Raw genomic sequence first — 12,917 nt, 5'->3', positions numbered from 1 at the left:
TTTACTTTACATACAACAATAGTTTAGTTATACTATAGACTTACAGAAAGAGACCTTCTAAAAACATTAAAAAGTATTACTGGCCCACAGAACCTTAAATTAGAGTGAATAAATGAAGATTCGGCGCACCACTTCTGAAAGGTTGCCGACCCCTGTTCTAGAGGCTGCTTGTTTTTCTCCTCAGGCTCTGGGGACAGAAAATGACTTGGTCTTTTAAAAAAAAGAAATGTTATGACTTGGTACTTAGAGGGTTCAGTATTTCCCTCAGTGCTTGTTAATCTCCTTTGGATTCAAGACGTGTGCAATAACCTGGAAGCTGAGTGCCAGAATTAAAAAGAAGATAGAGCTCATTGTCTTTGGTGGCGTCTCATATACACTGACTGGCAGAGACTTGATTAGGATACTGGCTCAGGTGACGATGGCAGGCAACATTCTAACTCATCAGTTCCCTCAAGTTTCAGCCGTCCTCAAGCTATTGGGAGTTAAGAGAGAGCTTTCCCTGAGGGCAGGTTATCCCATAAAGGCCTATGGCAAAGTTTCTTCCTTGGAAGGAGCCGGTTCTGCCCACTGACAGAGGCAGAATACTGGACAAGGTCACTGACCCGCCCAATATGGCAGTTCCTAAGTTACTATCAATGTACACCCGATAAGGACATTGAATATTGAGATCAATTGGCTCAGCAGAGAACTGATGTATCAGGCAAATAGGAGCAATACAATGAGTTTGCCTAAGAATGTCTAGCTGCTAGAGGAGTCTAGAAATCGATCCCATCGCTAAGTGAACAAACCAGAAAGGTACCAAATCCCCAAGTAGTTTCAAGGAGCGGAGAGTTGTCACCACAGGGAACACTGGTAAAGACCCAGTCCTGCCCCTTCTAGGAAATCGTCACTGGGGAGAGGGGTCTTCAGGTTGCACGTGGGGTCAAAGTGGAAAGGGGGGATAGAGATGGGGAACAGAGGCTGGGCTAGTGGAGGCAGGAGTGGAGTGGGGGAACTACCAGGTGTTGGGTGGGTGCAGGGGCAGTAGGCAGGGGCAAATGGCAGACAGGGATGTAAGGGGTAATAGTGGGTAGGGGAGGGGACGCAGCTGATCAAAATGAACTAACAAACTGTTCGTGTGGACCCTGCTGCTGCCCATTAACTGTTTTAGTTTTCTTTGATCTAGTCCTGTTTCAGAGGACTAGATCAAAGCAAACTAATTAGCGGTTAATGTGTGGCAGCAGGGTCCGTATAAAAGGCAGGATTCATGGTTCTGTGACAGTGGTGACCTTTCATAGTGGAGTTGAAATAAATGGCAAAATTAATCAATTCCATGACAGTGGTGACCACTGTGACAGAATCGTAGAATCACCTAGATGACTTCAGGCTTGGGCCCTATAGTGCTAGGTGCTGTATGAACTCAAAATGTAAAGGTGGTCCATGCCCCAAAGAGTTAATCTAAGTAAAGACAAGAGTGAGCAGGTGGCTGTAGACAGATGGAGCACAAGGGAACACTGCAACAGTATTGGTCAGCATGATAGGCAGTGACCTCAGCACATCAGCTTCCTTGCCATTGTCAAGTGTTTTGTAGGCACTGTGGCACAGTAGGGTTTTAAAGAGGACACTGAGGTTGTTTTGTGGTTGTTTGCAGAGAGCTCCTCCCACACGTGAAAGAGCAGAATAGAAGAAAGCAAGAGGGCGGTTGATTGAAAATGTTAAAAGTGGGCAATGAAGGCTGGCATCATTGAAAGTGAAGACAAGTAGTTTGCATTTGATGCAATGGAGAAAGGGGAACCAGTGGCTGGATGCAGAAGGGAAGGAAATGTGGTCAAGGCTATGAGCTAGGAAAATGATCTCTGCATTTTGCAGCAGTGTTTTGAATGGCTATAAGGGGCAAGGTTGCATTTGCTAAGGCCAAAGAAGAGGATGTTGGAGTAGTTGAGACACAAGATGATGAAAGCTTGGAGGAGTGCTTTAGCTGTGTGAGTGAGGAAGAAAGGCTGTATGTTAGAGATGTTATGCAGGATTAATCATCAAGATTTATACATAGCCTGGATGAGAGTATCAAAAGAGAGGGTCAAGTCAAAGATGGCACCTGGGTTCCAGACCTGAGTGATAGGGAGGATAGTGGTGTTGTCACAGTGATTGAGGGACTTTCGGGGGGTGGAGATTAAAGCGCTGCTTCCGTTCAAATCCAATTTCCTGCTCTGCTACAAGCTTCCTGTGTAACCGTGGGCAAGTCATTTTGGCACAGATCTGTCTAAGTGTTTAGGCAGTGTTCTGCTCAGCACGGCAAGGCCTACGTGACTTAGGAGCCTGTCTCATTTTAAAAAGTGACTTGGACACTCAGCAGCCTAAGTCCAGTTGTCGTTCATTGAGACGTACGCTCCTAAGCATCCAAACTGCTTAAGACTCTGGCCTGGTCTACGCTACAGTGTTAGATTGACATATGCCACGTTAGGTCGAATTTATAATGTGCATGTCTACACTACTGAACCCTTTCCACCGACCTAAAGGGCTTGTAAAATTGACACCTGTACTACACCTTGGCGAGAGGAGTAGCGTTAGAGTCTACCTTCCCGGGTCGAATTAGGGGTAGTGTAGACACAATGCTGTGTAATTCAACGGGTTTGGCTTCTGGGAGGTGTCCCGGCGTGCTACAATGTGACCGCTCTGGACAGCACTTTCAACTCCACTGCACTTCAGCCAGGTACACAGGAAAAGCCCTGGGAAATTTTGAATTACATTTCCTGTTTGATCAGCGTGGAGAGCTCACCACCACAGCTGACCATGCCTGCCCAGGGCTGCAAATGTGCTCCAGCGTGGAGCATACAGGAGACACTGGATCTGATTGCTATGCAGGCTGAGCTCCAAACCAGCAAAGAAACGCTGACATCTATGCCAAAATCGCACAGGGCATGGAGGAAAAAGGCTACACCAGGGACACACTGCAATGCCGGGTGAAAATAGAGGAGCTCAGGCAAGCGTACCAGAAGACAAGGGAGGCGAATAGTCACTCTGGTTCTGAGCCACAGACATGCTGCTTCTATGAGCAGCTGCATGCAATTCTAGGCAGGGACCCAACCAGTACCCCAACACTCTCTGTGGATACCTCCCATGGGCCATGGGCAACAACGAGGAGCACATTGTTGATGCGGAAGAGGAGGAGGAGGAGAATGCACAGCTGGCAAGCTTAGGATCCATTCTCCCCGACCGCCAGGATGTTTTCCTAACTCTGGAGCCAGTCCCCTCCCAGGACCTACTGCTGCGAGACTGTGATGGCGGGGAAGGCACCTCTGGTGAGTGCACACTTACAATCACACTACAGGGTTTAAATGCAATTGTGGTTAATGTTTAATTTGAGGTGAACAATTGGGATACAGTGGTGGCCAGTCCAGCTACGCAAAGGGTGCTCCCTGGAAAAGCCTGTTTATGTGCCAAGAGTTTCCCCACCAAAAAATGTCCCCAGGTGTTCCCTGACACCACCTACCCTTTTGTGTGTGCTCACCATGCCTGCCTGCAAACCGAAATCTGCTGCCCAGCGCTCTGCCATGTGTTGTACCTTACTGGTAGGTGCTTCTTTTAAAAGACAAAATTTGGCCGCATACCTCACAGCAGTAAATATATTCCCCGAAGTGTTTCATTCATTGCAAGAGTGAACTTTGTGTTTTCAACAATATGTTTTTCCTTGCAGCTGCAACATTTGTCTGTGGATGCTTCCTCCACACCAGCACAAAGGCTGTCCCAGAATAGAAGGCAAAAAAGTGGACAATGGAAGACATGTTCTGTATTTGATGCATTCCTCCGAGATTGACAGGGCCCAGCTGAATGCATGGAGGCTTACACTGTCGAAGAGCATGCCCACTGATAAAGAAGGCAGGAAAGCATGCAGGGATCAAGAGTGTAACGCGCAAGAGGAGATGTAGTGGCTCATGAGGGAGCAAACAGATATGTCGAGGTTGAGGTGCAGGAAAGGCATCTAGACCTTAGAGTCCTACTGCACCCAGTGATGAACCAGCTGCCCTCCTCACCATGTTCCATATGCTCCTCTCCCAGACATCCTAGAATTTGTGTGGGGGGGAGGAGCTCCATTATCCCTGGAACTCAACTCCAGGGGATGTTTCATGGAGCAGAAGGCTCTCATTCCCACAGCTTTGATTGCTAGACAGTGCAATTGTAGTAAGCTACGTGTCCTTGCCCCTCCCCCCCCCCATGTTATCAGGCCCTTAGACCCAGGTTATCTCTGCTATTCATTGCTGTCTCTGTTCAGTGTTTGTTAGCATAATAAAAATGCATGAATTGAGGACAAGAGGCTCTTTATTCACTGTGCACACTGTGGTTGGTGGGGGTTTTGTTTACAGAGCGGTACATGCAAAAAAGGGGGCAGCTTGGTAAGGAACAACACACCCAACTGTCACATCAGTGTTGGATCATTTATGAAACTGGTTTTCAGAGCCTCTCGGAGATGCTGTGCGCCTCAATGCGTTCTTCTTATTGCCCTGGTGTCAGGCTGCTCAAAAGGGGCTGCTAGGCAATCTGCCTCAACCGCCCACCCCACCAGAAACTTTCCCCCTTACTTTCACAGATATTATGGAGCCCACAGCAAGCAGCCACAAAAATGGGAATATTGCTGTCACTGAGGTCTAACCTAGTGAGTAAACTGCGCCAGCACCCCTTTAAACATCCAAAGGCACATTCTACCACCATTTTGCACTTGCCCAGCATATGGTTGAACCGCTCCTTATTGCTGTCCAGGCTGCCTGTGTATGGCTTCATGAGCCACAGGAGCAAGGGGTAGTCTGGGTCTCCAAGGAAACGATTGGCATTTCAACATCACCAGTGTTTATTTTCCTGTCTGGAAAGAAAGTTCCTTCTTGCAGCTTTCTGAAGAGACCGGAATTCCTAAAGATGCGTGCGTCATGTACCTTTCCCGACCATCCCACATTGATGTCGGTGAAACGGCCCTTGTGATCCACTAGCGCTTGCAACACCATTGAGAACTACCGCTTGCGGTTTATGTACTCTTTTGCAAGGTGATCTGGTGCCAAGTTAGGGATGTGCGTTCAGTCTATCGCCCCACCACAGTTAGGGAACCCCATCGCGGAAAAGCCATCCACTATGTCCTGCATGTTTCCCAGAGTCACTACCCTTCTTAGCAGAAGTGAATTGATTGCCCTGGCTACTTGGATCACAGCAGCCCTCATGGTGGATTTACCCACTCCAAACTGATTCCCGACTAATCGGTAGCAGTCTGGCGTTGCAAGCTTCCACAGGGCTATCACCACTCGCTTCTCAATTGTCAGAGCAGGTCTCATTTTGGTATTTATGCACGTCAGGGCTGGGGAAAGCAATTTGCAAAGTTCCATGAAAGTGGCCTTATGCATTCGAAATGCATGCTCCTCATCCCATACCTGCATAACTATGTGGTCCCACCAGTCTGTGCTTATTTCCCTGGCCCAGAAGTGGCGTTCCACTGTGTCAACAAGCCTGGCTGCCACTGCCAGTGTGTGCGAATTGCTCCGTTCCATGGTTTCCAGCACAGCTATTTGAGTGGCATCACATTCTTCCACGCGGCGGCTCCTGACCATGCTCTGCAAATACCTCAGGACAATGTGCAAGGTGTTTGTGACGCTCACAACAACAGTGTACAGCTGAGCAGGGTCCATGCTTGCCGTGCTATGGCGTCTGCACAAGTAACCCAGGCTTAGGTGTGTAACTGACTGTTTGCTGTTGCTTTCAGGGAGGGAGGGAGGGAGGGAGGAGGCAAGTGCATCATGGGAGGCTGACAATATGTACCCAAAACAACTCCCGAAAATGTTTTTGTCCCCCAGGCATTTGGAGCCTAACCCAGAATTCCAACTGGCAGCAGGAACTGTGGGATAGCTGCCCACAGTGCATCGCTCCGTGAGTTGATGCTAGCCATGATAGTGGGGATGCGCTCCGCCGATGGAATGTGCATAGTGGGGACATGCAGCGTTGACTTTGTAAAATCGGAGACTAAATGTCGACTTAAAGAAATTTGACCTAATTTCGTAGTGTAGACATGCCCTCTCACTCCTAAGTTACTTCTGTCTTGCATTGCTGAGTGGAGCAGTGCCTAAATACCTTTAAAAATCTGGGCTTTAGTTTCTCTTTGCCTCAGTTTCTACTCTGTACAGTTGGGATAAAAGTACTTCCCTATCTTACAGGGGTGCTGTTAGGGTAAGTGTATTAAATATTGGGAGATGCTCAGGTATATGGTAATGGCAGCTATATAATTACCTAAGGGCACAGGTGCTGATTTTATTTTTGCTGGTGGGTGCTCCTCTCCCACTCCCTCCCTCTCCATGTTAGCGATGGGCTGGGCCTCGGGAGCGAAAAGGCAGGGTGGGGCCTGGGGAAGAGGCTGAGTGGAGGCGTGGCCTCGGAGCACAGCATGGGTGGAGCAGGGGGCGGGACCACGGCCCAGATGCTGGGACCAGCAAAAGATTAATCTGGCTTTGCGGGTGCTGAGCACCCCCCCCCCTTTTTTTTTTTTCTGTGTGTGCTTGAGCTGCAGAGCACCCACTGAGTCGGCATCTATGCCTAAGGGTACATCTGCACTGCAAAAAAAACAAATAAAAAACCCCACGGCAGCAAGTCTCGGAGCCTTGGTCAACTGACTTGGGCGGCTCACGCTACAGGGCTAAAGATAGCAGTATAGACATTCCTGCTGGAGCTGGAGACCAGGCTCTCAGACCCACCACCTGGCCAGGTTTCAGATCCTGTGCTGCAGCCCCAGGAGGAAAGTGAATACTGCTATGTTTAGCCCCATAGCACGAGCCAGCGGGTCACTGCTACCTAGATTCATATTACTGAATGAGTTAGAAGTGGAAAGAGAGATTTCCCTTACAGGTAAATAGGGTTTCTGCAATGAAGCATTTAGTAGTCTGGAACCCTCCAAGGCCTTTATATGTTTATGCTCATAAATAACTAGTTGTCGCACTTGTTATTTACAAACAAATTGGAATTTTATAAATTTTTAAAACAAATGAAATTTTATAATCTTAGTCTGGTCAGAGACTTGCAGTGTTTGTTTGGTTTACTTCTTTAGTAACCTGCAAGCAAGTTTCACTTATGAGGATTTGTGTGGTCGGCGTACGTTCCAGATAGATAAATGCAAACACAAGTTTCTCTTTAATGGAGACAAGTGAACAGGCTGGACTGAATGAGTGTTTGCAAGTTAGAAGGTAGTTCTAGGAAGCCACAGCTACACAATGGGAAAGATGAATAAGACATATTCATTTTAGAAACATATGTGATATGGTAGTATGCAGCATACCAAATTTACAGAATGAACAATAGCAATGTTTTTCAGTTGTTCTGGGGTGAACAACTCTTAAACTATTATTGAATGTGAAAATAATCACTTTAAGCCAGATGCTTACTTGTTCTTATCTATTTTGAAGAACTAATTATTCCTGTTGTCAGCTCTATCAAAGCTTACAAAATTGCTTCCATCTCTAAATTACTATAATTAAAGCTATAACTTCCATATCTAGTTAACGTTGCCATGCAGCTGGTGCTTTCATTAATGTGCAGATTTCAGATTTGAATATTTTGCTCCATTGTGAACAAAAATTCTTAAATATTTGTTTTCATCTTCAAAATGTCTGTTTCTCATAAAAAACTTTTTGTGAAATATGTCAACAAAAGACAGTTAAAGATCTTGTCTGAAAGTTGCTTTTAAAGGCAGAGGAAAATCCAGTTAATAATTAACCTTGGTTTAATGCTGTTTATTGTTAGGGTTAGGCAAGACAAGTAATCAAGGATAATCTTCTGCAGCTGTATTAATTCTAAAATATGGATTCCATTTAGTAGGCATGACTCTGCTGTACATCAAATATTGAGCCCACTTGTTGGATTTCTGGAATGAAATCTGCTCCTAAAAGTGATAGTACTTGAAAAGTGGCAACAGGTTAGTCAAGCTTTTAAAAAAAAATTGGGTTGATGTAAAGAAATCACTAGTTAGAACACAAACTTCTATTATAACCCTTAATTCTTCTATAAAAAAATTAAGCGTTAAAATAGAAATCTGCATGATTTTATAACAATTTTACTGAAGTTAGAATTTATACCAAAGCCTATCCAAAGTTTCATGTAGTTGGTGTAAACTTTTGTCTACTATAGATATATTTTTTCTGTTCAGTCTTGCATTGGGAAGGAGAGAGACTTGAATAACCTGGCAGTTTCTCTTTCATCTCTAATATCTGTGATTCTAAGGTATTATTTAACAACAATGAATATATTTATTTATTCTCTCATTGGCTTTTCTGTGGTACTCATTCCCATAGAGTAAACTCCTCACCGACACTAATTAATTTGCCTCACGGTACCCCTGTGAGCAAGGGAAGGAGCATGAGTGAATTTTGGTGTTAAAATTATTTTATGATTGATTTTATTGTAGATCTTATTGAAACTGAAATATTCATTGGTTTCATGTTCAGCCAGAAAGTGAATACAAAACAAGGTGTATTAGTTAGTCTTTTATAGAGGCTTGGAAGAAAATGACTCAAGATTTGTTAGTATGTTACTGGTTCAAAACCACTAAGATTGCATATAGCAATCAGGTACTTTAACAAACGTTCTCATAAATTACCTTGGAAGAAGAGTGTCTAACTACAGAGCACATGTCAGAGAGTCCAAAACTAGTATCCAGTTACCCAGTCAAAGTCCAATGTCCTGCAGTGTTCAATTTCAAGAATGCACTTAGAGTATTTTAGCACATGTAACAAATGTTATTTTTACTGCAGGGAGAGCAGTTAACTCTAGACATAGTTTAAATGATATTTTCATGGTGTCAGTAAAGGTATTGTTACAAATTTCTCAACATAAATAACTACCAGTTTATTGTGTCTGGTAAAAAATAATTGGGATTTTAAATGTTTTTTCTAGATCCAGAATAATTTTTGGCAGTACATAGTTTTTGTCAAGAATAGTGTGTGTGCGGTCCAAGTAGTGTGGTGTGCAAAGAGCCAATTTAGTCGACAGCAGTGGTAGTCTGAATTTGACATGTTTCCAAATATGTTTAGCATGTTAGTTCTCTATTGCACAAATCTATGGAAACAGAGAAATCCTGTAGTAGTAAACTACACCTTGTTTAAAATAACGTAGGGGTAAATTTTCAGCCATAAGGGGTCTCTAGGTAACATCTGTTGTTATCAAAGTCCACATCTTGGGTTGAATTGTGAAAGCAGGGCAGGGTGAGGTCAAAGGTAGGGGATAGTTTGGCTAGTCTTTTCATGGGTTTAATTAAAATAATTAAGTAAAAGTAATTATTGGCTTATAGACCATTATAAAACTCAGTGTATGTGAGCACTGGGTGAGAGTTTTCTTTCTTGTTAAAATACTAAGAGGCACATAGAACTAATCTGACTACTGTAACCATCTGACTTCTAATTTTGTAAACTTTGTCCTTCCTTTTCCCCTCCCATTGCTGTTGCTATCTTCTGTCATGCCATATCTTATGTTGTAAGCTCTTTTGGGCAGGGAAATGTCTAGCACAGTTTGGAGAGTTTATAAATAGTAAAGGGTTTAAGGCCAGAAGGGACCAATTAGATTATCTAGTCTGACCTCCTGTATATCACAGGCCCTTAAACTTCACAGTTACCTCTATACTGAACCCAATAACTTGTTTGATTAAAACCTAATCTCTGGAAAGACATCCAGTCTTGATTTGATGGCATCCAGAGATGAAGAATCCACCATGTCCCTTGGTATTTTTTTCCCAGTGATTAATCACTCTTTGTTCAAAATGTGGGACTAATTTGAATTTGTCTGGCTTCAGCTTCCAGCCATTGGTTCTTGTTATGCCTTTCCCTGCGCGATTAAAGAACTATTTTATCGCCCTGTATTTTCTCCTAGGAAGGTACATAAACTCTGTAATCAAGACACCTCTCAAACTTACTTTAGATAAGCTGAACCAGTTAGTGCTTTTGAAGTCAGTCCTTTCACTATAAGGCATTTTCTCTAGCCCTCAAATAATTTTTGAGGCTTTTTTCTGCATCCTCTCCAATTTTTCAACATCCGTCTTAAAATGTAGACACCAGAGCTGTAGGCAGTATTCTACTATTGGTCTCATCAGTGCCATGTATAGAGGTGAATCATCTCCCTACTCCTGTTCACTGCTTCCCTGCTCATATAACCAAGAGTCACGTTAACCCTTTTTTGCCTCAGCATAGCCGTGGGAGTTCATGTTGAGTTGCTTGTCTGCTGTGACCCCTAAACTCTGTTCAGAGTCCCTGCTTTCCAGGACACAGTCCCTTGGCTTCATTCCTTGTTCCTAGATGTATAACCTTGCACTTGGGGCTGTATGAAAACACATTTTGTTTGATGGACCCAGCTTCCTGAGTGATCCAGATCTCTCTTTGACTGCCTTTCCCTCCTCATTATTTACCACTTGCCAATCATTTGTGTCATCTGCAAATTTTAGTAGTTGTGATTTGATATTTAATTCCAGATCAGTGATGAAAATGTTCAATAGTGAAGGGCCTAGTATTGACCCACCTAGAATCTGACTAGAAAGACCCCCATTTAATGTCTGCCTATTGAAAACAACTTAATTTTCATATACAGTACTTCATATTAAAATACTTTGGTTGTGTTTACCGGGACAAGGGTTTATTATATTAACAGTATAAATGGGATGCTTCTCTGGTATTAGTCTTTGAACTCAGTATTCTGTTTTGTATTCTACGATAATGGAACAGAGTAACTCAAGACGCACATTAAGAATCTATTTATAAACTATGAGATTTTAAGCTTCTTGGGCTCATGCTGTTAGATTTTGCATACTATATGCAAAGTAGCAATCAATTTTTGAATAGACTCTTGCTGAATAGTACTTAAATGTAAGTGAGGATTGTGTTGAATCAGCTGTATAATTTTCACAGAAATTTTAAGTACACTAAAGAGCTGGAGTGGCAGCTAATGGTGCTTCAACTTTACTGTGATTTATTGGCAGTCCAGTTGTGAGGGTTTTTTTCTGTTTTTAACATACTCTAACTTCTGTTTTGAACAACAACCAGAAAAGCTTACTATGTTCAAATAAAAATTAATAATCAGCTACACTAATGGTTCTGTGACTGTAAAATAATTTCCCATTAAATTGTGGTAATTGGGAGTTGGATAACTGCTGAAATGTAGTGTTAGACTAAGGGACCAGTGAACATTTCAGTACCTAATATTTTGCAAACAGTTTGGAACCAATTACGTCAATGAGAAGCTTTGTTTCACATCTTTTCAGTGGTATGCATTAACTGCTTATCTTGTTACAAGACACTATAAAATAATATCAATTTGATTACCGTTAATTTTTCTTTCCCGCCATGCCACGTCATTTCCAACATCGTATTAGTAAACTCTATCTTGAGAGCCATCAAAGCAAAGTAGAAATGTTTTATGATAACTGAAAGAAACTTGGAATTCCTGTTGTCAAATTAATCTCTAGCAATTCATGAGATGCTGCTGCTGAACTCGTGTCACAGTTTGTATAGGAACAAAAACAAAGATGATAAATAGAATATGATTTTATAAACCGGTACCTCTCAGCTTCTTTGGTCTAAAAACATTTCACTGGTCCATTAAAATTGCTTTTAGGACTAATTAAACTTTTCCAAGAACTAGACCTGGACCAGTGAGCAAAGGGAGAAAAACACTGATCTCTGGAAACAGTCTAATTTTGAAACCCCTCAATAGCAAGTAAGTAAGTAAATAAATAAATAAATGTGCACAGGGTGCCAAATTCATTGGTGGAGCAACTCCACTGAAGTCAATGGAGTTGCACCTGTTCAGAGTTTGGCCCTGAAACTTTGCTCAATTCATGTTATTGTGGATGGGTATTGCAGCACCTGTAATGAAGACCCTTTGATTCTCAGAGTTTGTTTGGAACTCACCTTCCGATTTCCTTGCTTTGAAGGGTGAAATCCCACTTGCATCTCCATGTGCTCTTGGCAATTTTGCTAACACTAAATTGAAAAGAAAATAAATACATTGGTCAGTATTAAAACTTTACAGATTTACCTTTTTCCAATTAATATTATTGTGTTTTCTCATGATATAATGAAATAGCAGTTGTAATAGATTTTAATATCTACCAATATAACATATAAAATAAATAATTGACAAATTGAAATGGAAGTACACACTAAAATGCTGTAAACGTTTTACTGTTTGTGTTTTTGTGATATTAACAACTGATAAAGCATGAGAAGGGCGTGTGTTTCAGAAAGGAGTGGGGAATTTTTCTGGTAAACTATATTCACTGATCCAAACAGCATGCAGCACAGAATGCATTAATATCACTTCTACGGTGAATTATAAAATCCTGGTGTTGACCTAATAACGGTTAGCCCTGTGTACTTATTATTTATCTGAAGCCCCAACTCCAGAATTCAGTACAGGAGGAAATGTGAAGCCAGATACTGATCCTAGTCAGCAAGAGGAAATCTGGCTGGTTCTTCCTAAAACTACTGTGGCCCTTCGTTTAAAATGGCTCCTCATCATTATTTCATTTCATTTCAGTTGTCGGACGAGCAACAGGAAGAGCCTGATTGTAACATCCAGCACATCTCCAACACTCCCACGGCCACACTCCCCGCTCCATGGACATACAGGTAACCAGGGAACTGCTTTATACTCGGGAATCGTTAGGAAAATTATTTCATTATTCGTTACCATTGACTGAGTCCATTTATATTATAAGGCAAATAAGCTATTCAGAACTGAATTCACTAAATTGTGTGTAATTTGTTAATTCATTTTCTTAACTTCACTGACAAAGGAGTATAGCATCTTTCACTTCTAACTAGATGTTTGTGCCTCACTCATCACCATGGTATCTGTGCCCTCCTCTGATGCTGTAAATGATTTGGCCATATGGAGCGGGTACTAATTTTTTTTAGATATAAACAAAATAACAA

At 42.5% G+C, this 12,917-nt stretch overlaps 1 protein-coding gene across 6 annotated transcripts in view; it reads left to right on the top strand.

Annotated features, from left to right (window-relative positions):
* MAST2 (microtubule associated serine/threonine kinase 2) overlaps nucleotides 1-12,917 on the top strand; it is a 344,273-nt gene that overhangs the window by 225,570 nt on the left and 105,786 nt on the right. For all 6 annotated transcript variants that reach the window (XM_054036560.1, XM_054036559.1, XM_054036565.1 and 3 more), the window contains one exon: nucleotides 12,520-12,611. In XM_054036560.1, coding sequence (XP_053892535.1) covers nucleotides 12,520-12,611 — 92 coding nt within the window. The remainder of the gene's footprint in view (nucleotides 1-12,519; nucleotides 12,612-12,917) is intronic.

Source organism: Malaclemys terrapin, chromosome 8 (genome assembly GCF_027887155.1).
Source record: "Malaclemys terrapin pileata isolate rMalTer1 chromosome 8, rMalTer1.hap1, whole genome shotgun sequence".
Classification (NCBI taxonomy): Eukaryota; Metazoa; Chordata; order Testudines; family Emydidae; genus Malaclemys; species Malaclemys terrapin.
Note: the sequence above shows the minus strand (reverse complement) of the source record. Positions and strands in the feature narration are given on the sequence as shown.